This window comes from Triturus cristatus, chromosome 6, assembly GCF_964204655.1.
Source record: "Triturus cristatus chromosome 6, aTriCri1.1, whole genome shotgun sequence".
NCBI lineage: Eukaryota > Metazoa > Chordata > Amphibia > Caudata > Salamandridae > Triturus > Triturus cristatus.
The window spans coordinates 105,214,451-105,240,439 of NC_140589.1; the positions used below are offsets into that span (position 1 = coordinate 105,214,451).

General features: G+C 41.8%; 1 protein-coding gene across 2 annotated transcripts in view; it reads right to left on the bottom strand.

Moving 5' to 3' along the window:
* The window catches only part of LOC146816450 (ATP-binding cassette sub-family C member 10-like), a 351,699-nt gene that overhangs the window by 220,504 nt on the left and 105,206 nt on the right, over nucleotides 1-25,989 (bottom strand). For both annotated transcript variants that reach the window (XM_085610292.1, XM_085610293.1), the window contains exons 6-8: nucleotides 18,113-18,264; nucleotides 15,497-15,576; nucleotides 12,569-12,740 (exon numbers count right to left, since the gene is read on the bottom strand). In XM_085610292.1, the coding sequence (XP_085466418.1) occupies nucleotides 12,569-12,740; nucleotides 15,497-15,576; nucleotides 18,113-18,264 (404 nt within the window). The remainder of the gene's footprint in view (nucleotides 1-12,568; nucleotides 12,741-15,496; nucleotides 15,577-18,112; nucleotides 18,265-25,989) is intronic.

The window sequence follows — 25,989 nt, forward strand, 5'->3', positions numbered from 1 at the left end:
TAACTATTAGGGTGACTCTCGTTTACCATTAGTGATGTGGTCCCAAAAAACATCTGTACTGAAATTAAAGAAAAAATCGTGGGTGGGGTTAGAAATACAGAACCAGTACGACAGGTGTCTCCAACCTTTTCTTTATTAAGAGCTACTTATGTTCAATGAAAATCATCCTGAGCTACTAATATTAATAGTAGTGTAGTGCAAACAAGATTAAATTAGTGGCCACCCTTTGCAAGCTTAGCACCAGTGATCACCTCAGTACATCAGGCAGGGCTTCCAGCAGTAACATAAAAAGGATTTGTCAGTTCGGAATGCTTTTACATGGGTAATACAGAACAGTCATAGCTGTAACGCCCTTAGCACCAAGGTAATAATATTAGTATTAAGTCTGCCCAGCACCAAATGGTCTATCACTCAAATATCAGCTTTAAATGGATTTTGGAAATGTAACCATGTTTTCCTCCAAAATTCAGCTCAGGAGTTCTAAAGATACACACATTTTAATTTCTAATACACTTTTCAGTTTTGGTATACAAATATTAATTCAGACAAACAAAAGCTTCTAATTTAGTAGGCTGGGTTGCACACAGGAAAGCTACTTATCGGTAGCTGGAGACCTACCAGTAGCTCGCTAGATATTCGTTGGAGAAGCCTGCTTTAGATAATTGAAGCACTTCTTGGACTGGAGGTATGCAGAGGTTGTTTGACACCAATAGTTTCAATTGGAGCTTTTTACCTCTAATGTCCCCGGGCCTGACCTATCAATGGCCCAAAAAGGGGCACCAACCACACCCTCTTAGCACTTAAGCCTCATGACAGACACTTAAGCCTCATGACAGAGAAGCTGAGACGTCCAACACATGCAAAGAGGGGTAATATTTAGTTGAAGACTAATGTCTTAACACAGCAACAATAGTACATAATAAATCAATGTCCAACCAGTGCTTTACCGTTAAAGAGAAAGAATAGTATTCTAGATACAATGAAAAAGCATGCATATAATACACAGATTAGGATGTCTACACAATGCTTTGAGGGTAATCAAAGTCCATGACTAATGATAGTGGTTATTTGCCAAAGAAATTCTGGGATCCTCTTTCACTGATGCACAGGTCTCACCATCCACAGTCTCTTTCTGCCTGTTCCGTAAGCTGTCTCCGTGCGCTCTAGATTTGTAATCTGTGAAACATATTCTACTACGCCACGATCTGTAACCTGCACTCCAAACTGTCAGGTTGTACGTACATGCAGGGGAAGGAAAGGCTGACACCACACGCAGAGTGTTGGTGACATAATATCGACTACACAAATATCGTGACACACAAATATTATTGTGCGAAAATATTTGTGACGCAAATATTGCTTTCCTATACTGATAAAGGTAAGTACACAAATAATGAGAAAAATAGCATTTACACTAATGTCATAAGAAATATTACAAAAATATTGTTTTTAAATAAATACAGGCTTTAAATTATAAATCCTAAACATTTTAATACATAACATTAAAATAATGTATTTTAAATAAATGCAACATTTAATATTGAAAATAAATATATACTTATATAAACATACACACACATATATATATATATATTTATATTTACTAAATATAAGAAATTACTATTATTACATATATAATTTATATTATATATATTTTTGTGTGGTATTTTAAGATTTACTACTATAACATGCATACAAATACATATATATACATATTTATATATACATATATATAAATACATAAAATATAAAAAAAAGGAAACAAATAAGAAATACACTTTAAATATTAAATAAAAAGAGCAAAAATTATACACATATATATCAACCTATAGCTATAGCTATAGCGTTGGACTCTGAAGGGGCAACATTTACTATCCTCACTCTAGTCTTTGCAACAGTAAGGAAAGCGCTGGACTCCGAAGGGGTAAAATTTACTATTTCCACTCAAGTTTGTGCAACAGTAGGGAAAGTGTTGGACTTTGGAGGGTCAACATTTACTATTCCCACTCCAGTCGGTGCTACAGTAGAGAAAGTGTTGGACGCCAGCGTGGTGAAATTTACTATTTCCTCTCCAGTCTCTACAACAGTAGAGAAAATGTTGAACTCCGAAGGAGTAAAATTTACTATTATGAAAAAGGAAGGTACCCCCTGCTTACTTTCAGGTTCAAGAGGAGGGGGAAATAACAAATTTTGAAAGAAAAACTTCTATACTGACCTATCTAATTACAATATTGGCCAAAAGCTCATACATAAGACATGTCCCCATATACAAAATCTTACCACGTGTTTATTTCATGAATTATTATTTTATTGTTTATCAAAAATATATATATTTTTGTTCTCTTTTTTGTGCTCATAAAGTCATCATATAAAAACATACATATATTACAAGTTCATATTAATTATGCACATTTGAAGTACAAGTCAAAAAAACATAAATAACCCCACAAACAACCATCATACCTGCATTCTCACCTGTCAACCTATTCCACCATACTATCATGCATACATACAACACAAAAGTGACAATGAAATACAAAGCATATATGGGAACACGCTGATGGAATTGGTCGCGGTTAAAATCAGTTAAATGAATAATTTCTCGGATTACCCTGGACCCTAAGAATATATGGTATTTTGCTGCACCGAGGCCCTAGCATGATGAGGTACAAGCTATAACTGCCTCTTTAGATGGAACCAGTTCAAATATTCCAACCTTAGAACATAATTGAATAATTCTTTATATTGATACGATTCAATAACCGAAGGAACCAATCTGCCATTCAAAGAATACCCATATTCTGGGTTGCTTCAGATGATGATGCAGACACATCACAGTTATAGATACACTTGCTGAGAACTATACAGATTTATTCAGATAACCCCCGTTCACTCTTTTTGTGTTATGTATTCAAATCTGTATTTGGTCCGGATGAAGGTGGTGTGAATAACTTCCCACCGAAACGTGCGTAGACCATTTCCAGACATTTGGGAATCCTACCAGAGACACAGATAAAAGAAGAATCTGATGAGATGAATAATTAAATTGTCAAGTGTCTTTGTAGAAGTCAAACCTGTACATGATCCTATATATGCTTTGTATTTCATTGTCACTTTTGTGTTGTATGTATGCATGATAGTATGGTTGAATAGGTTGACAGTTGAGAAGGCAGGTATGATGGTTGTTTGTGGGGTTATTTATGATTTTGTGACTTGTACTTCAAATATGCATAATTCATATGAACTTGACATATATGTATGTTTTTATATGATGACTTTATGAGCACAAAAAAGAGAACAAAATATACATAAAAAAGAAAAAAAAAATTTTGATAAACAATAAAAAATGAATTCATGAAATAAACACATGTGATAAGATTTTGTATATGGGGACATGTCTTATGTATGAGCTTTTGGCCAATAATGTAAAATGTACTATTTACACTCCAGTCTGTGCAACAGTAGGTAAAGCGTTGGACTTCAGAGAAGTAAAATGTACTATTCCCACTCCTGTCTGTGCAACAGTAGGGAAAACATTGGACGCTGGAGAAGTAAGATTTATTATTTCCATTGCAGTCTGTACAACAGTATGAAAAACGTTGGATGTCATAGGGGTAAAATTTATAGCAACATTAGAGAAAGTAGTTGACTTCAAACACATAACATATTTTAAATACACTACTAATTGACCAAAAATATAAAACTCCTAATATAAAAATTATATATAAAGCTAAATACCAATTAATTAATTTACACACTTATACTTGTTTTTAATAATTAATATCCAAATTAAAAAATTGTTATTGCTTGCTCATTTGATTAAGTTCCCAAAGTATACTCCCACAAACATAGCAATACACAATTAACATTAAAAAGTTAACACAAATAACATATTAAGTAATCAATAAAATAAGAATTAATAAATTAATAATTAATTGTTAATTATGTTAGGGACAATTCACAGAACTAATCTGCGATAAAATCCTAAACATACTGCTTTTGGTATTCACGGAAGGCATTTAGTAGTAGTAAGGTTAGGACTCCTAACTTTACTACTACTAAACTGAGATAAAATCCTAAACTTACTACTTTTGGTATTCACAGAAGGCATTTAGTAGTAGTAAAGTTAGGACTCCTAACTTTACTACCACTAAATGCCTTTTGTGAATACCGAAAGTCATAAAGTTAGGATTTTGTCTCAATTTAGTAGTAGTAAAGTTAGGAGTTCTAACTTTACTACTACTAAATGCCTTCTGTGAATACCAAAAGTAGTAAGTTTAGGATTTTATCACAGATTAGTTCGGTGAATAACTTCCCACCCAATTCCCCTACAAACCCAATACCCCGAACCTAGTATATAGCATGAAAAATATATTTATTAAACAATTTACATAATTATAAAGTTTTTTTAATAAAAATGAATAATTAATTTAATTTATGATTATTACTTAATCAACTTTCCACCCTATACCCATACAAACACAATGCACCTCAAATATAACATTAAAAATATAATAATTACATAATTTACTAGATTAATTATCAATTAATTAATAATGTTTTAACAATTAGTTATTAATTATCACTTAATTAACTTCCCACCCTATACCCCTACAATCCCAAAAACCTGCACCTAAAATGTAACATAAAAAATATAATATTTACATAATTATCAACAAAAAAAGAATACTAAATTAATAATTAATTAACTTTCCACCATTTACCCCTGCAAACACAACACACACCTACAATATAACTAAACAATATAATAATTACACAATATACATACATTATTATCAATTAAATATGTATTATTAATTAAAAATTAATTATTAATTTATCATACTTAATTAACTTCCCACCCAGCACCCCTACAAACCTCACAACCCACTAGAACACTACAGATTACTATTAACAATAAAATTAAAACATCTAAATAACGTACGATTAAAAATTACAAATTGCAAATATTAACAACAATTATACAAACAATGTATAACATATACAAATGAAATATGAACTAAAACACAAAGATAAGGGAAAACTATATTTTTTACAACAAAATGTTTGCAAACGATGATAAAAACACTGATATTCTTGTAAACAATATTACTTACCTAAAAATCGATATTTATGTCCACGATAATTCTGCATCAAGTTATTAGTGTGCCAGCATAATAAAAACTCGATATTTATGTAGCTCGATATTAAGGATTCAATATTATGTCCAGATATCTGGTCAAAGGCTTGACACTTGTCACTCCAAAGACTTTTGATACTTTTTTTTTTTCATGCATGCATTTAATAAATGTATCAATATAGGCTGGAAAAGTGATTGCTTGTTTCCCGGGTTAACTTTATAATTCTAATGCATGTTTGTTACATTGTAGTTATCTAATGTGACAGAAGCACGTCAGTTCAAAATACTTTTGATACTTATTTTATAGATAATATTTGTATTTAAAATTTAGGGAAACTTAAAGTTCCTATCAAATGTTGAACTAAGGTGGCTCCAGTGCGTTCTAAATGCCAATTTCCATTTCTTTCACAGTTGTATTTGTAATTTTTTTTTTTTGTTTTGTCTTAGGGCCTGATTACGAGTACGGTGTTCTGAAGACCGGTGTACCCGAGGTGGTGGTCCAACCGCTGCCTCCGCGGCGGTTTGACCGCCTGATTATGAATATGCTGGTCCAACCGCCGCCACCGCCAGGATCCTAGTTCTTGTGTTGGCAGCTGAAATGGGATGCCAGCACCATTGTCCCAATCATGACCTGCCTTTCCACCAACCTTTTCATGGCAGGGAAGGAGCCCCAAACAAGGCCCCAGGGTGATTTTGCCCATTGGGCAAAGTGCATAGGGCCACATGTTGTGCCCCCCTCTTACTGCACTGTTGTGCACTCACTGGATGCCATGCACAACATGGTGCATGGTACACATTGCACCCAACATGCAAGTAGCACTGCCACTGTGGCAGCATATGCTTCGGGATCTATGAACCGAAGCATGCTGCTGCCTTGGCACCTTCGACACAACAACACCAGCTCGGTGGTGTAATCGTAATACGGCGGTAGGGATTCCGCCGGCTTGGTGGTATTCTCCCACCCTCACATGGCGGTCCAGGAAGTTGGACCACCAAAGTCATAATCAAGCCCATAATTTTAGAACAGCTTTTTTAGGTATGGCCAAAAACTAATTTTTTAATTTCATCATTCTTATGTTATAAAAGAAAATCATGAATAAAAATACACACAGGCAGCATTGAGCACTTTGGGTGAACCCTCTTCTTTCATTAGTATTTTCAACTGCCATTACCCTTTTGCTCGCACCCATCACAGCAGTATACCGTCTGGGGCAGTGTGTTAGCCCACTATATACATTAGCTCTCTTCATTCCATACCTGTTCTAAGCCCAGCCACCCGCTATATATCAGAGTTTGGTAGAGATCTACCAAAATAGCATGCATAGCTGATAGAAAAAGAATGAAAAAAACTGTGCATTGCCACTTTAGGAGCTAGATCGTTAATCTTAGCCAATTGGAAATCAGAGACGATCCTGACAATTTCTCAATGGCTTATCAAAATGCGAAGAGGTTTTTTATTGGGAAAGCATATATGCAAAAAAGGTTGGTGCAGTAGTTAAATTAAATAGAATATGGAAGAATTGGAACTGAAAGTTTTAAGACTACTGGAGGGGCAGCTGATAAATGGTAACTCCTGAATAGTTTATGGTTATATGAAGGACTTTGTTGACAAAGAAGAATCACAAATGCACTTTATATGTTTAAATGCTCTTTTTTACGGTAATAGGGAATCTTATTGACTGACGAATTCAGAAATGTTATTGTTTGGGGGGAATATTTTGAGAAAACAGTTTTATCTGAATAGTGAATTCAATAAATATGGAAATTGTAATTGCCAAGGAATTCTAGAAAACATTTATACTAGGGATTATGCATTATGTAAAATTTCTCAAAAAAATAAAAGAACATAAGGACTGGATGTTTTGCAATACCGGCAATTTGGTATTGTTGGACAACAGTATCTATGTTAGTTATTTGTTTAATTTTAATCAGTGAAGGATCAACAATGATTACTTTAAATAATTTAGAGATGTGTATACTTGTTGAATATTAATGTTATCTCAGAAAGATGGAGAAGCGTTTCAAACATTTTATTATCTAATTGTCCTGAATGGGTTATCTTTTTTGTCAGGCTGATACTTAAAGATATCACCAAAACCATGTTTTTTACTGGTGCCATTGGCAAGGGTGGGACCTTGGAAAAGGTAGATTAATTGCATGAATGTCTTTCTGTATGCTTCTGGTGTGAAGACATACTCTGATGAAGGATACAAGCCAACCTGTTCTTTTGATGACCTTGCAGATCGTAGAACAAAGCAGAATGTGATACTGATATGGCAACGGAAGGACATGCACTGCCCCATTAAGACTTAAAACACTTCGATCAACATTTTAGATCCAAAGAAAAATCTTTTCTGAAGCAAATATATCTAAAGTGCTGGCAAGCAAATTGTTAATATTCTGTGTTTTTCCTGCGGGCCTATAGGGGGAAAAACTGCATCAAGCGGAGCCATGGGGGAGGGAGGGTGGGGAAGGGGGGAGTTTTCGGGGTGTTGTATTAATATATTGACGGACAGCTGGGGACTGAGGCGGATGGGAGAAAAGCAGATGTTGCCATGGGAGATTTACCTGCTCTATTGTGCCAGACTGGTTATGATACTCAGGGGCCGGTAATGTTGTGCTGCCCAGCCTCCGGGATGTGGGCTGAATGGCTGTGTAAAGTGTTACAATGATGCGAGCCTATGAGACACATTGTGGGCATGGGACGCTATTATGGAGTTCTCATACTTAATTCTGCAATAAAAATACGTTTAAAAAAAAAAAAAAAAAAAAATCAAGCGGAGCCATTTTCTGTGCTATCCAGAACAGAATTTGCTCCCGACTGGTAAGAATCTTTCCCATAACGGCGTTCAGTGTTTGGGGGCTGATACCTGTAGTAGCCAATTGAGGCTGTGCAGCCTGAGCAGGTTGAAATGTAAAGTGTTCTCACTATGTATTGTGTAAGATTCCTGTAAGTTTTTACCAAATCTTAATAAAGTATACGCATTCCTGCTGCTGGTAAAATACTAATGTCTCGATGCGGTGTATCAGAATCTAAGACCGGCCAGGTCACTCCTTCTCTGCTGAGCGGACCGAGTCTCACATTTTCTGTGGTATGGGGTAGGGCGCGTTTAAACCAATTAATATGCTCTTGGTAAGGTGATGTGACTTCTATGTCCACATATAGAAAATATTCTTCAGGTAGTTCATCTTCAATGTAATTGTGAAACAACTGTGTGCGTGCATCGGCAGGTGGCCATTTCACCCAAGAGTAGAATGCCTCTGTTCTGATGCTTTGTGTGCCTCAATCACAAAGGTAACATCTCCACCCAATGCCTGAGGGCCATGTTGAAATAATTTCATAGTAACTGCCGGTGTGCTGTTTTCTGCAATATTTAAAGCAACTACCTGCTCCTCAATGTCCTAAGCTTGTTTGGTCATGGTTGAAGAAAAACTAATTATTCAAATGAATATAAAAGAGACCTGGTATACACAATGCAGGAAACTTTTTTAACCCTTCAAGCTTGAATAATCTACAGCCAATACTATGTGTATACCTACTCATCTGAAGCGGATTTATTTCCCTTCCCACTCTGGACATCTCCTGTGTAAATATGAGTAGGGGGTCTCTTAAAAAGTACGACTGAACTACTCAGATTGACCGTTAAATAAGAACCCAGCCAACGTTGGGCGCAATGTTGTGTAGTTCCTACTAATCTGTAGGATCTGCACGTTTGTTGGACACCATAAACTAGGGGCTTGGTGTCTAGACTGATTCCAGACACCCATACAGGATATGTTGGCCTATAGACCAGCTAGCTCACAGTGCCACTGTAAGCCCCCCTAACCTTATCAGGGAGCGAATGGTTTCTGGCAACCATTGAACATGACAACCCTGACCCCTCAGGGATCGTGGAAATAGTGCAGAACCTTTCGCTCAGTCACTTGTGCTCACTTATTCTCAGAGAGGTATACACAGAATACATAGTGGGACGTTTTCAATATATTTATTGAAACAACTTTATTCTTGTATAAAATACGTGTGCTGCAATGATTAATAGACAGAAGCAGATAAAAGTGATTACAAGCACCAAAAGCGTAAACAATAGATATAGTTCTACCATGGTCCTAAAACAGTGTATATATGCAGGCATATAAAACAAGGCAGTAATTGAGCGTACTCCTACTATGCGAACCCTACTCTAAGTGTATCTAGAGTGTGTGTAGGTGTAGAGCCAAGAATCTCACCATGGGACGATCCGACTCCATTACCTGATGAGAGAGAATGAAGGACCCCCATCTTAGTCACGAACTGGACACCCCTCACGAGATATCAGAACACTGCGTGGTAAAGTCCCAGCATACAGGGACCCTCGGTGTCAGCTGAAGTGCCTCCTCTCCTAATCTATCGGGATGCTCATCTTTTATAATAGAAATCAGCCTTGCAATGTGTGTATAGATTAGTGATGTTATGGATATGTCACTCCGTGGATGAAGATAGAGATGACATTTGTACATAGTACGAGAAGAGACCTTGTACATGATGTTCAGGGCATTGTGATAATATTGTGTGAAGCTAGATGTGTAAACAAGTTTAGTTTCAGAGAAACTAATCAACATTGTCGTGCACGAAAATATGTTCAAAAGGTCACTGCTGAAAAATAGGACAATGTAAGTAATGAGCTGCTTTGCTACATGGACTTAACCCAGGAATATAACAACAGTGTTGAAGGCCGCTGTTTCTCCTCAGTCCACGATTATTCAAATTCCATTGGTGGCTGGGATTACTGTTGTTTTGGTGCTGAGGTTCTTTCTAAATCCTGATTGAGTGTTGCCTAGAAGATGGTGAAGTCCAAAGTGGGTTGTAAGTTGCTTCTTGATGGCCTTCTTAATCACTTTGGCTGGATAGGGAAGCAGGGGGGTGGGTCAGAAATGCTCAGTTAATTTGGGCTGGCTGTGGGCTTATTGAAGAGGAGTTGATTTAAGAACGTTTCCATTCATCTGGTAAAGTAGTGGACGTGATGGAGGTGTTGATGATGTAGGTGAGGGTGGTAATAATTGGTGATGTTCCCAGGTTGTGAATTTGGTGGGGGCCTGGGTTCATTGGCTCCCGCAAGTGGATGGTCCGCAAGATTGTTGCTGTGATGTTTCTGGTGAGGGTGGTTCATTCCGTCCGGTGGCTGTCTTGGTTAGTGGTGGATAGGTTAGCAACGACAAAGATGCTGTAGATGTTTGGACTTTTACTGTGGAAGACCTTGGATAGGTTTTGGCAGAATTGTTGGGAGGCAGCGATGTTGGTGATAGTGCCTGAGGGCGAGGAGAAACCCTTAATGATAGAGAAGATCTCCTTGCATGCGGTCCAGAATTGCTTTTTTTCTTGGTGTCTCTTATTTGCTGGTGACAGCTTCTGAGTGCAACCTTGTAGGTAGTTCTGTCGGTGGTGTGTGGCTGGCTCTCCATTTCCTTTCTAGCTGTTAACAGTTTTGTTCGGTGTCTCGGAGGTCAGCTGGCCTGCTTGTATGATTTACTATGCTTGTTGGGCTTGATGGGTGCAAGGGAGTCCGTGTAGTTCTTGAACCACTTGTTGAAGTTGTTGATGTCCTTGTTGAGGTTGTCTGTGGAGCTAGGCTGATTGATACTGAAGACGCTGAGCCAGTCTACTTCTGTGATTTTGCCCCAACTACAGCTTGGAGTGCTGACCCTGGTAGTGGTGTTGACTTGGGGAGTGTTGATTTGAAAATGAATGATGGACTGGTCGGGCCATGTGAGCGGTATGGTGGAGTTGTATTTGATGCTGTCTCTTGTGGTACAGATGGAGTCCAGTGTGTGTGCTGTGGTGTGTGTTGGTTCTGGGACGAGCTGAATAAGGCCGATGTTGCTCAAGCTTTCGAGGTGTGCTGTGGAGTAGGGGCTGTTTCGGTCTTCCGGGTGAAAGTTGAGGCCACCAAGGAGAAAGTAGGCTCTGGATTCAATGGTGAGAGGAGCGACAAAGTCAATGATGAGTTTAGTAAAGGTGGCTTGTGGTACAGGTAGGTATTTGGTAGGCGAGGGTTCCGTTCAGGGTGAAGCTTTCGGAGATTTGCAGCTAGTGCCCCATGAATGGGGTGGTGTTCTCTGGGGATGTTGTGCATTTGATAGATTCCTTGTAGATGACAGCGAGTCCTTCTACTGACTTCTGAAGGGGGTCCTGTCGAGCGGTCTTGTAGCCCGCTGGGATTGCTGTGGCAATGTCAGGAGCTGATAAGGGGTTGAGCATGGTCTCTGTGATAAAGAGGATGTTGGGTGTGTCGCTACTCAGCAGGCCCCATATTTCAGTTGTGTGTTTGCTAAGTGATCGTGTGTTGAGAAGCATGCATGCAAGTGGGTGTTAATGTGAGGGTTTGCTCTGGCGATTGGTGTAGGGTGGGGGTGTAGGCATTGATGCTTGTGTGGCGTGTGTGTTAGGCGAGGGAGTTGAGGGCGTTGTCAGTATTTGCGTGGAGCTGTGGGTGTGCAGCTGTTGGGGAACCAGCAATGGGCACAGGTGAAATGTTCTACTGTGGTGTGAGGAACAGCAGCAGTTAGACAAAGGATGTCTGGGCTATAGCGACCTAAGGTGTGCAAGGGCTGTTGCCAGTGTTGGGTGCAACATAAAGGTTTAATATTGATAACAGTTAGTATCCAGAAGGTGGAAGTAGAGAAATGTGGGAATCGAATAGCGTTACTTTGCAAAGAATGATGACTAAGGTTGATCTTTGTAGATGGACAGAATTCAGTCTGAATCTGAAGTGCAAACTCAACTTACCCTTCTCCATTTGCTGCATATCGAATGTTATCTAGTGGAGAATATGTTTGTGTCCTGGCTCTTCTACATCCATGTAGTGAATCATAACCCTTTTAAAGGGAGTCCTCAAAAAGACTCACAGATCACCACTAAGCACTGTGGGCTATTTTCAATTATAGGCAAGTGCGACACATATACTAGATCTGTGTATGATTCACATCTAGTCATCAGGGCCTAAAAACACTGGTTTCAATTAGCCAAAGGAATGTCTAAAAAGTTCAGTCCTCAGAAGTTTCCTAAAACAAAGAGGCCTGTGTTTGCTCTCTATGTGATGAATTGAGGGTGTTCAAGAGTGTCAGCTCTCATATTCCTAATGACAATCTGGGGGCTTCTGGGATAGGGCGGGTGATGTTGAGTCTATTATCTGAATTCCTAACAAGATGCAGAGTGCAGCCTTATCAACAAATGTAACTGGGGGTGTTTTAAGATTAAGAAAGTAGTATCAGAAGAGGGATGCCTAAGGTTGGGCTACCCAGATGTAGAAATCACCCACAATAATGGGAATAAAAGAGAAGGCCCAGCCATGCAGCTGGCATAACCACTGCCACAATTCAATCCGATGCAAGTCAACGATTTTATGTTTCTGTGACATACAGTACGATGCATGCATCTGGACTATTACTCACACTGAGATCATACGTTAGTGCACAGGCCTCAACCACTTCCTGGTAGAAACTGGCATTGAACATTTTCCCAAACAGGATGTTCTCTCTCACTGTAGCAAACTGTATCCAAGGCTCCTGTGCCACAAAGCCGAATCCTTGCTCTTGATCGGAGATGAATACACTGCCACCTTTTCTGAAAAAAAGGTAAGCAACACCAGAAAGACATACTGAAGTGCAAGGACTCGAGTAGCAGGAACTCTTCTTCAAAATGCATGGAGCCACAGTGTAAGGGGAATTGAGTTTTTCATAATAGTGGAATAAAGCATATAGGTTAATTATTTGTATAAAAGTATTATTTAGAAAGGTTGCTTAGCTCAGGTTTCTTCTCTGTCATGCCTTCTGGTGTCAATTCATACTTGAAGAATATTTAATTATAGTTGTTATAATATGGCACCCATAGAATGATGCATAAGGTTTTTTCCAGGTACCCCTAACTGCTGGGTGACAACGCATGATGCTGTTATCTTGTATTATAAATTGGGGATCTAAATGAATGAAGACAACACAAGAATGACTCAAAGGCAGTACAGACATATCAGACTGGCATTCTCAGATCTAAAACTGAATGCAAGACAAAAATGTTGGAAAGCCTGCGATACCCCTGTAGATATCTATACGTGAGGTTAATGCTACATGTTTACTTCTCAGCAGGCCTTTTAACCCCTTCGCCGCGGCAGGAATTCCGCCGCGGCGCTGGGGGGGTTTGGGGGCAGTTGCGGTGCCGCTGTGCTCGTGACGGAACCACTCCGTCACGAGTCACGGGTGAGCTGTGCTCATGACGGAGTGGTTCCGTCACGTCTCCGCCCACTGCGCTAATCGCCCGCACAGGCGGGGAATTAGCGCCGCGTGGGCGGAGCGGCCGCCAACGGCCGCAGCATGACGGAACCACTCCGTCATGAGCACACGGCACCCGTGGCTCATGACGGAGTGGTTCCGTCATGAGCACGGAAAGGGTTAAGTCTAATCTTTCTGGGGAGTTGTGACGACATTGTGAAATATTAACTTCACGCAGACTCACGTATTGTTAAATAGGCGACTAGCTTTCATTAGATATTTTTTTTCTAGTAGGCTCCCAAACATCAGTATATCCTCTTTTACCGTGGGTACTGAGCTCCTGCCATCAAAGACTGCCATAAGCCTCATGGTGGTATTTCATTCTACTGTTTACTACTCCTAAATCAAACTAAATGATAGAAAATTATTTTAATGAATGTTAAGGTTACAACTGGTGCACCCGACACGCTGATAAGGTATGGACTGCCCAACTTCAAAGGGCATGCTGTTTTTGTTTGAAGGACTTATTTGTCTGGAAAAAAGATCCAAATGGTGGAACAGAAGATGAGTTTTGAAGTTCACTAACATGCCTGGCAGATGTTATAGCGATGAGGAGCACCGTTTTAAGCGCAAAAACACATGAAGGTGAACTGTGCATAGGCTCAAAAGACAAGAACACCAGGGAGGAAAAGCCAAGATTTAAATCCCACTGTGGCAATATAAAACGAGTAGGTGGTAACATCTGGGTCAACCTCTTTACAAAACGCATCACAACAGGTGATCTGAAGAGGGATGGCTGATCCAGTAAATGTAAAAAGGCTGGAGGGGCAATAAGTAACCTATAATTGTGGCCAAAGCAAGGCCTTGCTTGGCAAATGATTAACAAAATTACATATTATGAGATAAATAAGCTTGTAAGGGTTTGTTGTCACGAGAAGAACACTACTCAATAAATTTCTCTCAGGATCCTACATAGACAGACTTTCTTGTAGGATGCCCGACTGCTAGAATAATGCCAACCGCTGCAGAAGGAAGGCCGAATGTCATCAACCGTCCCTTCTCAATCGTCAAGCATTGAGATGTAGGTTGTGCAGGTTCAGGAGCATGACTTGCTGCTGCAACAGGAACAGGAGATTATCCCGAAAGGGCAGGCAGATCAGAGGACATGTGCTCATGGCCAGAATTTCCAGATGCTACACTCTCCTCGGCCAGCCACTAACATGACTTTGGGCTGGTCTCTCTTGATTTTCTTGAGCACTTAAACAAGGAAAGGTTAGCGCAAAAGAGGTGTACAGGAGTCCTGGGCCCCAGTGCAGCCGAAAGGCTTCTCCTAAGGAAGACTGCCATGGGAACTGCAACATGTAAAAGGCATGACACTGTGCGTTCTCTGTGGTGGCAAATTCTCAGAAGGCCTGCTAAGTCTCTAATCCTTCAAGGGAGTTTTTACGATGTTGGGAAATATTAACATCACGTAGACTCACATTTTGTTAAATAGGCAAGTCGTTTTTATTAGTTATATTTTTCCTAGTAGGGTCCCAGACATCAGTCTATCCTCTTTTACCGTCGGTACTGAGCTCCAGCCATGCAAGACTGCCATAAACTTCAGGGTGGTATTTCATTCCACCGTTTACTCCTCTTAAATCATACATAATGTTAAACGATAGACAACTGTTTTAATGAATGTTAAGGTTACAACTAAAGCACTCTACAATATCCCAAAAGAAATAAGTAGGTTAATTCTCCTGCATTTTGTTGGCAACCTAGTTGGTGGAGCTAATTCTAAAAGGTGGGTGGTGGCCTTACTTTTCTTGAACCTTTCAAGGGCTGAGTCCGCTTTTGCTTGATATTGATGTGGACTAGTTGTTCCATGGAGAACATCATCAGTATAGCCTTTAAAAGGATGTTCACTGCACATTAAAGAATAACTGACTGACTCAACTCATTTAAAAATGTTACCTTTCTTGTAGACTCGCTCCATGCCTTTTACCTGGGTAATGCTACTAGTCGCGACACTTGTGTCTGTCATACATTGTATCTAGGAGCTGGGGTCTGGTTTCCTTTTTTCTCTATTTATCTTGGAAAATTAATAAAAGATTTAAACCATAAAAATGTTACCTGTTCAGTTCCCCAGTGATTGCTGCTAGCAGAGAACTTTTCCCACAGCCGACTTTTCCAACAACCCCTACTAGTGAACCCTGAAGGGAAAAAAATGAACAGGAAAAAATGATAGGGAATCTTGACAAGTACAGGGCATGAAAGAGAGGCTCCCCTTATCTGAATCACTCATCAAAAATATGTTGAGGCCAGTATTTACCAAAAGAGCTATCTGCTGAAATTGTACAATTGTTTTTTAATTGCCATTACCCACATTCGAATTTTCCAGTCACATTTGATGCTAATATGCAACTTTGCTAGATTATACATTTAAAATTGCAGAACGTGGAAACCAAACAAAATAACTCTTAAACATTTTGAAGTCACTAAAAAAATACATTTCTTCCTTCTAACAACCCTTCACAGGCATTGTGTGATCGCATCCATTGCTAATTTCTTAACAAAATTCGGAACATCAGAAACTTGATTCCAGTAGCAGACAATCAGCTGTAAATATCTCTACCCCTGCCCCCCAGATACAGCTTTTGTCATAGAAATAACCGGTGAAATGTGTAGTGCCCCTAAAAACTCGGCTCCACCGGATGACTGAGGCCAATGAGCCCTTCTCAAACTTATAAGGTTTCCTGAATGCACAGGTTATCATCAATTGCTGACTTGCCTTAGATTGCATTGCAGAATTTTACAAAATAGATAGGATCTCTCCCTGCTCAAAGGACAAAAGGAGCATCAGATGAAGCTTTCTAAATACGGGACAATATCATACTGACAAGCTCTGCCAAACATCCCGGAAAATTCATCACAGAACAATTTTATCAATATATCGAACACAACCAAGCAATAACACAGTACCCACATCCAAGATAGCTAACTTTAATGCAGGGACGAGAATGTCGCCATTCCTATCCTGCTAGATGTGAGTGCAGCATTTGACACAATGAATCACACAACCCTCTTCGTGAGATTTAACCAGATTAAGGGAATCCCGGATCCAGCAATCACATGGACAGAATCATTCATTTCAGAATGCTACAAATAAGGAGAAATGGACACAGATGTCTACTACAAGAGGATCAACAGAGCGATCACAAAATGACAACTAAACGCTTATTCTAAATCACTACCAGCCGGATCTTACAAGGTCACAGATTTATAAGTAAAAGCTTGTGTTTCATATAGTGCTTTATATCATATGTCTGCAGTTTCTAAGCACTGCAAATAAAATCCAATTCAACCCTATGCAATTTATAGTACCTCAAAAGGATGGAAAGTTAAGCTGGATTTGCATAGATGAAAACATGTGACTTTCAGATTATTGCTTGTTCACTAAGACACCTTGCTGATTATGATGTACAGATGGTAAGTATCTCAGTGTACCTGAGACAAATTTGCGCATGAATGAAAGCAAAAGTAGATGTTAATGGTTCAAAGATCAAAGTAATTTACTTTAGTGGCAAACCAAAGGTTAATCTCCCTCATTCAAGAGTTTGCCTTCCACAGGATCGACAGCCAGCAGAGATAAAGCCAAGAATTTAGGCAACATTTAGAGAACATATCCTTTACTCCTCAAGTGGATTATGTCATAAAACAAACAAGACCCCTTTACAAGCAGGTCATAAACATCCCCATCCCCAAAAAAGGACATAACAGGGATCCTAAATTGGAATATTGGAGTTGTCTTTAATCAAGAGTGCAGCTAAGGATGCTTAACACTCTGCAGCTTCTACAGAACTTTCCAGACAGAATAATCACTGATATAAAACAAAAGAAGAGTGCATCCCCTTTCCTTAATAAGTTTCATTCATTACCCATCTCTACTATAACTGACTTCAACCTCCTTATTTTAATGCATGAAGATTTCAGGAAATTAGATGAATCCTACTTCCAGGCGAGAGTAGACCATGAGCTTCAGAAACCTGCAGCCAGCACTCTAGCCACTAGCATAATACATATGGTAGAGATCTATTCTCTCCTCCGGTATTGTAAATTTGGTAAAGATTCATCTTGAGCAACTGTACGGTAAACTGCTATTTAATAACAATTCATCAAAACCCGAAGACTAGTAAACGTCTCCGGCGTCCAGTCAGCTTTGAGATGATGGTAAATATAAAGTTCCTATGGACCGTGGTTCTAAGGTTTCAGTTCAACAGTAACCCTGCTGAGAGTCCAGAAGCACTATCCAGCCTCAACAACCTAGTATCTCCTAAAAATAAAGTTGCAATATACATGGAAAACTTCAAAGGTATTCGTCACCCCATCAATCCAAGAATAGGAAATTGCATTCTCATTATTTTTACATCAATTGTATTTGTGGATCAATAAAGTTGTTGAGGCCACCCTGCTTTTTATCAAAACCCTAAGATATGTAAATTAAAACCGTGTTTGAATCAAGTAACCAGCATGTTTTTTTACATAATTCTTCCACATTTAGAGGATTTGGATTCCGGATGCATGTATTTTAAAAATGATATAAAAATATATAAATGTAAGTCCTTAATTTAACTCTTCTGTTGATCTGTGGGAGATGAAATGGATGTGAATTTTGTGGCTTTACCTCAGGTTCTAACACCTATCTTTCCTTCAGTCACATCAAATTCCTAGAGGAAGAAACTGCCCTACCTCTTTAACTGCCAGATGATGGATGACTATCTCCAATGCGCCCTTTTGCTCTTCCTTCGGCTCAACCAGGCCAATATTGGCTTCCTTTGGCAGAGACCAGGAGAACGTGGCATTGCGTACTTCTAAGGCCAAGTCTGGATCTGAGGCAGGAGCTGAGAAAGGATACAACAAAAGATAAGTTAAAAAAAGTAGTCAATAAAAACAAACCATTTTTGATTATAGATGCACTACGTTGTACGTTTCTTTTATTGAAGTCTGTCACTAAACGAAGTTGACGGAGTCAGACCTATGCACATAATACGCAGCTCTACATCACTAAAAATGTGATACATAGCTAATTACAGATAAATGTCAGAATGATGGAGGAGAATCCTTTGGTTCCATGTGGCCCATTACAAGGTTGTGCCTCATTCTTTTCACTGTTTTCATATTACAAGTTGAAGTCATGTAAAAGCTAACTGCACTAGCCCATGCAAAGGCTAAGTGTGCCAGCCCTTTAAACTTACCAGCACTAATATTATTAACGAGATGGGATGAAATAAAAATGGCATGATTATGATATGACTGAACACACTGGTTCTTGCAATTAATCTTAGCCACATGTAAAGGAGGTAGACATGAGTGTATTTTAGCCCCTTTTTATTCACCCTATATATTAACAAGCTAGAATCCGTCTTATTGCAGGGTAGTGTTGACTTTCCCAGGGTGAAGGGGTACTATATTCAATCAATCAATCAAAGCTTTATTTCGACATGTAATATCATAAAAGCACAGAATACATAAAAACAATTACATATACATTTTTAAAACATGTCGTAAGAAAACCCAGTTGGGTAATGTACAATAAATATCTAAAAATGTATTAAATTTTGCAGCTGTGGGAGTTAAGAAAGATAAAAGGATTTAGCTGGAACTAATAAATCTCTGTCTCATCAGCCATGCCCAACCTAGGAATTTAGCCACCCCGCAAACTATAGTAGTGTTAGTAGAAGTTTTAAGAATTCTCAGGGCGTCAATATAATCCCTTGTTCCTAGGAGTAAACAAACAGGCCTAAGCCATTTCATTCTAGGTAATGAATAGGCTGGGCAGGCGAAGAAAAAATGGGAGATATTTTCGATAGCGCCAGTGCAGAATGGACAATCTGGAAGAGTCTTATGGGGGGGTTTCCACTTGCTGGTACGATCACGTAATGGAAGGGTCCCGAATCTAAACTGAATAAAAAGAGATCTATCCTTAGGCTTGGTAATAAAGTCAAGGTAAGGTTCTAAAAGAGGAGTAGATTTATGCTGGTAAAAAGCCTCTGTCAACCTTCCAATGTTAGGATCTCTTTGTTCCGAGGCATCCACCCATGCCCAGAAAGCTCGTTTGGCTTCCTCCTTTGATATTGGTGCCCCCAAGGGCCGGTCAGAGGTGAGGCCAATTGCGACCAAAAGTTTTTTAATATTTGTAAGCCACTCAATTTTATGTGCTCCTTGCATGTTCATAATCCCTGAGCCCATCGGCATAGTTGGAAAGCTCAGGGGTGCGCCACAACCGCGCCCAGTATAACAGAGGGCGAAGGGTGGCTAGGTCGCTAATTGAGCGCCTACCGAAGCCGCTCAGGAGTGGTTTGGTTGGGGTACCCCTAGGGAGAGATACAAGTTCTCTAAAGAACTTGTTTTCATTGGTCACAAGGGAGTCTACACAACTGAAGCCCCATAGTTCCGCGCCATAAAGAGCACTACCCACCGCCTTTGCGGCATAGATGTTTAATACTGGGGCAATGGGTTTAGAGATAGAGGCACGGAATTCCTTTCCCAGGGCTCCAGTTACCCGTTTGTGGTTAAGGGCCATTTTGTCTATGTGGGGCTGCCATTTGAGCCTGTCAGAGATTCTGATTCCCAAGTAATCAAAGTCCCTGACACGCTCCAATGGTTTCCCCTCTAGGGTCAGGGTGGAGCCGGAGGATCTAGAGGGATTAAAATAGAGGAGTTTGGTTTTGGCAGTGTTAATAACAAGACCTCTCTGCTCGCAGAACAAAGAGAAGCGCTGTAAAAGCTTCTGTAGTCCTGACGGTGTTTTTGAAATTAAAAGTGTGTCGTCCGCAAAAAGAAGGGCGGGGACTTTGTCACCCGCCAATGCGGGGACATCCGCATCAACTTCAAGCAGAAAGGAGACCACGCCATTCACAAACAATGTGAAAAGTGTTGGTGCCAGGACACAGCCTTGGCGAACCCCTCTGTTCACTGGTATTTTGTTGGTTTTTTGACCCTGGGTCCCCCATCTGATATGAGCGAAGTTATCTTCGTGCATCCGGATGAGAAGTTTCAAAATGTAGGAGGGAATTCCCAGCTCCTCCAGAATCAACCACAAGCGATCACGAGGGACCAAGTCGAAGGCGGTCTTAAGGTCAATGAACGCGAGATATAGAGCGCCCTTGCCGATGGTTACCGTCTTCCAATAGAGAAGCATTAGCCTAAATGCTTGGTCTATTGTACTGGTGCAGGCCCTAAAGCCTGCCTGGAACTTTGTCAAGATCCCTTTTTCATCCACCCAGGAATGTATCCTCTCCAGGAGGACCCTACCGACCAATTTCTGGCCAGAGTTTATAAGGCTAATTGGGCGATAATTCGCCGGGTCTCCCCTGGAGCCCTTCTTAAAGATGGGGATTACTTCTGCACCTTTCCAAGACTCTGGCACCGATGATCCATTCAATAAGCTATTAGTAAAGATTGTAAAATACGTAGCCCAGCCCTCGGTGTTAGCTTTGAAAAGGTCTCCCGGGATGCCATCTGGTCCTGGAGCCTTGGCGGAAACAATCTTATCAATGGCAATTTGAACCTCTTTCTCCTCAATCCTTGGAAATGGAATGGGGTCAGGAAGTTCAGCTATGGACCTTAGGCAGGTGGAAGGATCCTCCTCAACCTCCATCCCCGCATACAGGTTCCTAAAATGGTCGAACCAATCCCTGTCCGTGATGTGGTTAGGGATTTGGGCCTGGGCGTGGTTAGTAGATCTTCTCAAGATAGACCAAAATAGCTCGCGATTTTTTGCGTGGCTCGCTAGTTTTAGTGAAACCCAACGCTGTTCCTCCCAGTCTTTCTTAGCAGAGGTAAGTGCTTGCCTGTAAAGCAACCTCGCTTGCCTGACCTCGCCAGGGTTGCTGGATTTAATTGCAGAAATTAGGCTGTTTTTCTTTAGTCTACAGTCTTTGTTGAACCACTCATTTTCTGGCTTAACTCTGGGGTTAGATTTTTTCCTATGGTCAAGGAACAGAGTGCCAATTGAGTGCATAGTTTCCTCGTAGACTTTGGTATGACTAGGGATGTCCTTAGATACTAAAGAAAGCCTAGAGGTATAGTCAATAAGGATATTCTCCAGCGTGACAAGTTTTATATCGCAGAGGGCAATTTTAGACCATTTAAGGAATCTGTCACAATTAGAGGGCTGGAGCATCTTGGTCATCATTTGCATTCCAGAGTGAGAGGTTATATCTTGTCTATGCCAAATCTCCCGCATACTGAGGGACAGGGGGTTATGGTCGCTGTTGATTGATGGTGTTACAATCATGTCAACGACAAATTTCCATCCCCTCCTGTCGATCAGGATGTAATCAATTCTACTTTGGCTGCCAACCCTATTGAAAGTATTAGCGCCCGCTAGATCGGAGGGTGTACGCCCATTGGCAGCTCTTAAGCCAAATTCTAATGCTAGGGCGTTCATTTGTATTACGGCCGGGGACCATCTTTTTACGGGGTTGAGAGAAAGTAAAGGAATGCTCCATCTGGTGTCCTCATCTTGTATGCCCAATATATCTTCTGTGGCGAGCGGTTCAAAAGAGCAATTAAAATCACCAGCGACAAGAAGGTAGGAGTTGGGAGGGCATGTGGAAAGTATTTCTGAGAGGGCTGTGATGGTGGAGGACTTGGCACCCCCTTGGGTACCACGAGAATAAACATTGAAGAGTTCCCAAGCGGAACAGCTCTGATTACCTTTGATAATAAGTCTCATTATGTCTGGCGAGGAGCAGCTATCGATGGTGACCTTCAGATTAAGATCTGCCCTAATCCAGACCATAAGACCGCCAGAGGGGCGGCCACGGCCTGATGCGATGGCTGATATAAAGAAACAACAAAACCTCGGCTTGTACAGTGGTTCGACACTCCAAGTTTCCTGGAAAATACATATGTCATGTTCCTCTATGAATTCATTCCAGTGAGGGAGATCTAGCTTATTACGTAAACCAGCTACATTCCAGGAGACAATCTTAAAAAGACTAGGAGTGATCACCCTGAGAGTAGAAGCACTTGGAGGGTGGGTTTGGAGGGGGTCAGGATTAGTAGTGGACCTCTTAGGTATAGTTGGTGAGGTGAATGGATCCGGGCCCGGGTAGTCGGAAGATGTAATAGACTCTAGTGAACGACAACCTGAGGAAGGCGGAGGAATGGCTGAAATAAGTTTACTACCCTCTAGTCAATCAACAGCCTCTAGGCTGCTGTAGCGATTTCCCATGGGGATAATATCTAGGGGTAATGGGGGTGTGGACCAACTCCCCATTGGGAGACCCCTCCCTTTCCTATGTACAACCATCCATGGTTCCGTAAAATGCCCAGGGGGGTAAAAATAGGTTAAGGGGAGAGCTGTGATGCATGATCCTGAGGTGGTGTGTCTCCAATGGTAGATATGCTCAACAGTTTTAGTGTCATTAAAATTAATTAAAATACAGTCCCCCCTTATGTTCTTGGCTAGATGGCCTACCCATGGGACCCTTCTTACCATAAGAATTTTGGAACTAATGTGCGGCGGTAATGGTCTGTTTTTGTTGAGCCAGTGTACAACCCTGTTCCTTAGGGTTGTGGGTGACTCAACTGCGTTATTGGCCAGTTCGGGGACTCCTGCTAGAATTACAACATAGGGAGCAGTTTCAGGTGGTAGGTTGGGAATGTTAGCCCTAGTAGGGGACCTAGATGTCAGTGACCTAGCAACCTCTTTCGGTGGGTTATACTAGGCGAGTTGGGTTTCCTATGGTTGCGGGCTGGAGTGGGTACTATATTCCTACATTGCTGTAAGTGGATGACACGGTCCTCCAGTCCAGACCTGCTTTAGAATTCCAAATGTGGCTGGATAGTTTTGTTAAGTTCGTAGTACTTGCTGGCAGAGCAGGGGCACAAACCCACAGGTAGAAAAGAGACCGTTCTGAGACTTGGGAGCCTCTGTGACGAACCGGAGGTCCTCTCAACCCCTGGGGCCTCCTCTGCTATAACACCATGCCCGTACCTCCGGCCAGAGACGATTTCCGAACCGAAGCTGTGTCCAGCCAGACCAGAATCCGTGGTCTAGCACCAACTCACTCTGGATCGCTTCAACGCCCAGGGCCGCACATGTGGGAGGGCCAGCAATCGGCCGGCAGATCAATGACACCGCTGACACCCAAGGAAGCCTCAGCAGACATATCGGGGAAAGGAGGAGAACCAGTTGAAGGCCCTGTTCCCCTGGGTGTGTCTGAAAACTGAGATGGGAAGGCCCGCCAAGATCTTGCCTAGGAGCAGCGGGGACAGCTGTGGGCGAAGAGAAACCACCAGAGAGCCTGACTGACTGGTCAAGCATACCGGCAGACCCTGGTTGCCTAACCGCGGCCTCTCAAGTGAACGCAGTTTGCCTCCATCAGAGCCCAAGTTGGCAACAGCCCATGCTTTACCCAGCGCATGGAATCAGCCTCATGTCTGGTCATGGTGACAAGACCCTGGAGAGTCTGAGGAAGTGAAGTAGGGACCTCCTGAACTACGATCATACTCCCCTGCCGACACCTGACTGTGACACTTGAACCAAGGCTCTCAGACAACTGCACCCCCTTCGGCCTCCCACTCTTGAATGTGGCATACCCGAACCATAGCAAGTACCCTGGCACTCGACATATAGAGGATACCCGACCTCAAGGGCTATATGAATCCACCAAGTATGGGGCTGGAGCGGGCCCCACTCCGGCAAGCCGGGAGTGTGCCAATGCCTGCGGGGCTCCTCGATGCTCCTACCGCGATCTGAAGTAAAGAGTGGTGACGTGGCTGCAAGAGGGAGACAAAGAGTGAGACAGCTTTGGTAACCCAAGTTTGGGCTGCAGCTAACCCTTGTAAGGAACCAAATAATATAATCCCATCATGGGGAAAGACAGAAGAGCAAAACCGTCCCATCCCAAACCTGAAGAAACAATACACTACAGGCGGAACTAGAGCCAGAGAGGCCGCTTCGACCAACACCCCCCCTCCCGGAAGAAGATCTCGTCATGATTCTACAAGCTATAAGATCTTCAAAAGATTCTTTGGAAATTAAAATAGGGGAGGTGCCTGTGGACATGGTCCTTATACGACAGGACTTCCGCAATGTCACTGCCCGTATGACAGAAGCCAAATCTCGTTTATCCACGATGGAAGACGATGTAGTACACTTGAAGGAGCAGTTCACACAGCTGCTGTCCCACATGATTGACCTTCACAAGCAAGTGGAAGTCGACGTAAATCGCTCAGCCGAAACAACCTCCATGTGGTGGGTATTCGTCTCAGAGTGGTCTTCCAAAACAAAACACACTTCTTCGATACCCCAGAGGCGGCATGGACCTGGTTGACCAAGGAGCGTCCACTCGATCCAAGGGTGACCGCTTCTCCATCTGCCTCCCTGACATGGCCTGAAATGGCTAAAGACACTGGACCTTACAGACAACGCACCTGCTCCCATAAGGGACGTAATGCCCATTAGGTTCTCTCCGCCTCGCCCACCAACACTGCGAAGAACTTAAATGAAATACCCAAGCGTATGGGGTCATCGGATCTCCCGCGGGGCCCGGCACCGAAATTGAGCTATCTGGCAGGAGATCTCTCGCACCTCCAGCAACGGGATCAGGTGACACTGACCACTCTCGGAGCCCAACGATTTAACTAAGATTCCAGCATCTTCACTGCTCCTGTCTCCGGAGGCATGTTAAATGCTGTCAAATGGAAGGGTCCACCACTCTGCTTCTGAATCTATCTTCGTAGTTTAATTTTGTTTTGAGTTCTCTTTAACTGAGTGACAGATGCTTCCTCGAAAGAGATATAGGGCGGGGATTGGTTGGGGGGGTAGAAACCGTTGTTCCTGTTGTTGTTGTAGTTCTTCTCAGTTGCCGCACTTGGCATGACACGCTTAGTGTGCACGCGTGCCATCCTCACAACAGGGCGAGGCGCTGACAGTAAAGCCCAAGCCCTAAAATTCGATTCTAATGGGTAATTCACGTAGACGCCCCACTTACTTACACCCAATCGGCATGGCTACACCCCACTATGATGGAGAACCCCTGTGGGAACTCTCCTGAAATGACAATGAGCTCCTAGATAAGGTGAAACAAACAGCGGTACTAAAATACTCACAAAGACCCACCCCGGAGGTCCTCTTACTATAATAAATGTATCTCATGGGAAAACACTGTCCCTTCCTTGCTCGTCGGGGGTACAATAGGGTTTGTCACTCAGGTGTCTCGCGAGGCTCTCGGGGTGTGGCAGTTCTCCTGCGCCGCTCCCTCCCCTTCACAACTTTGAGAAATCAGGGATCCTCACAGCTGCATCTTGGCTCTCTCAGGGAGCCCAGGAGGCGTTACTCTCAACTTTGCCTCCAGCGGCCCTCGAACCCACCCTCAGGGTTACCACAGACTTAATATCCTCCCTTCCCCAGGGCCTGACAGTTGTCTGGGTTGACTTTAACACGGTCTTGGATTCCACTTGCAATGCTACAGCGACATCATCCCCCCACACGAGACTGAGGGGGGATGGTGCATCCACACTAGGCTTATGTGACGTGTTGCGAACACGGAATCTGAGGACACTTCAGTACACCCATACCTCCGCTGCACACCATACCTACTCCCACATTG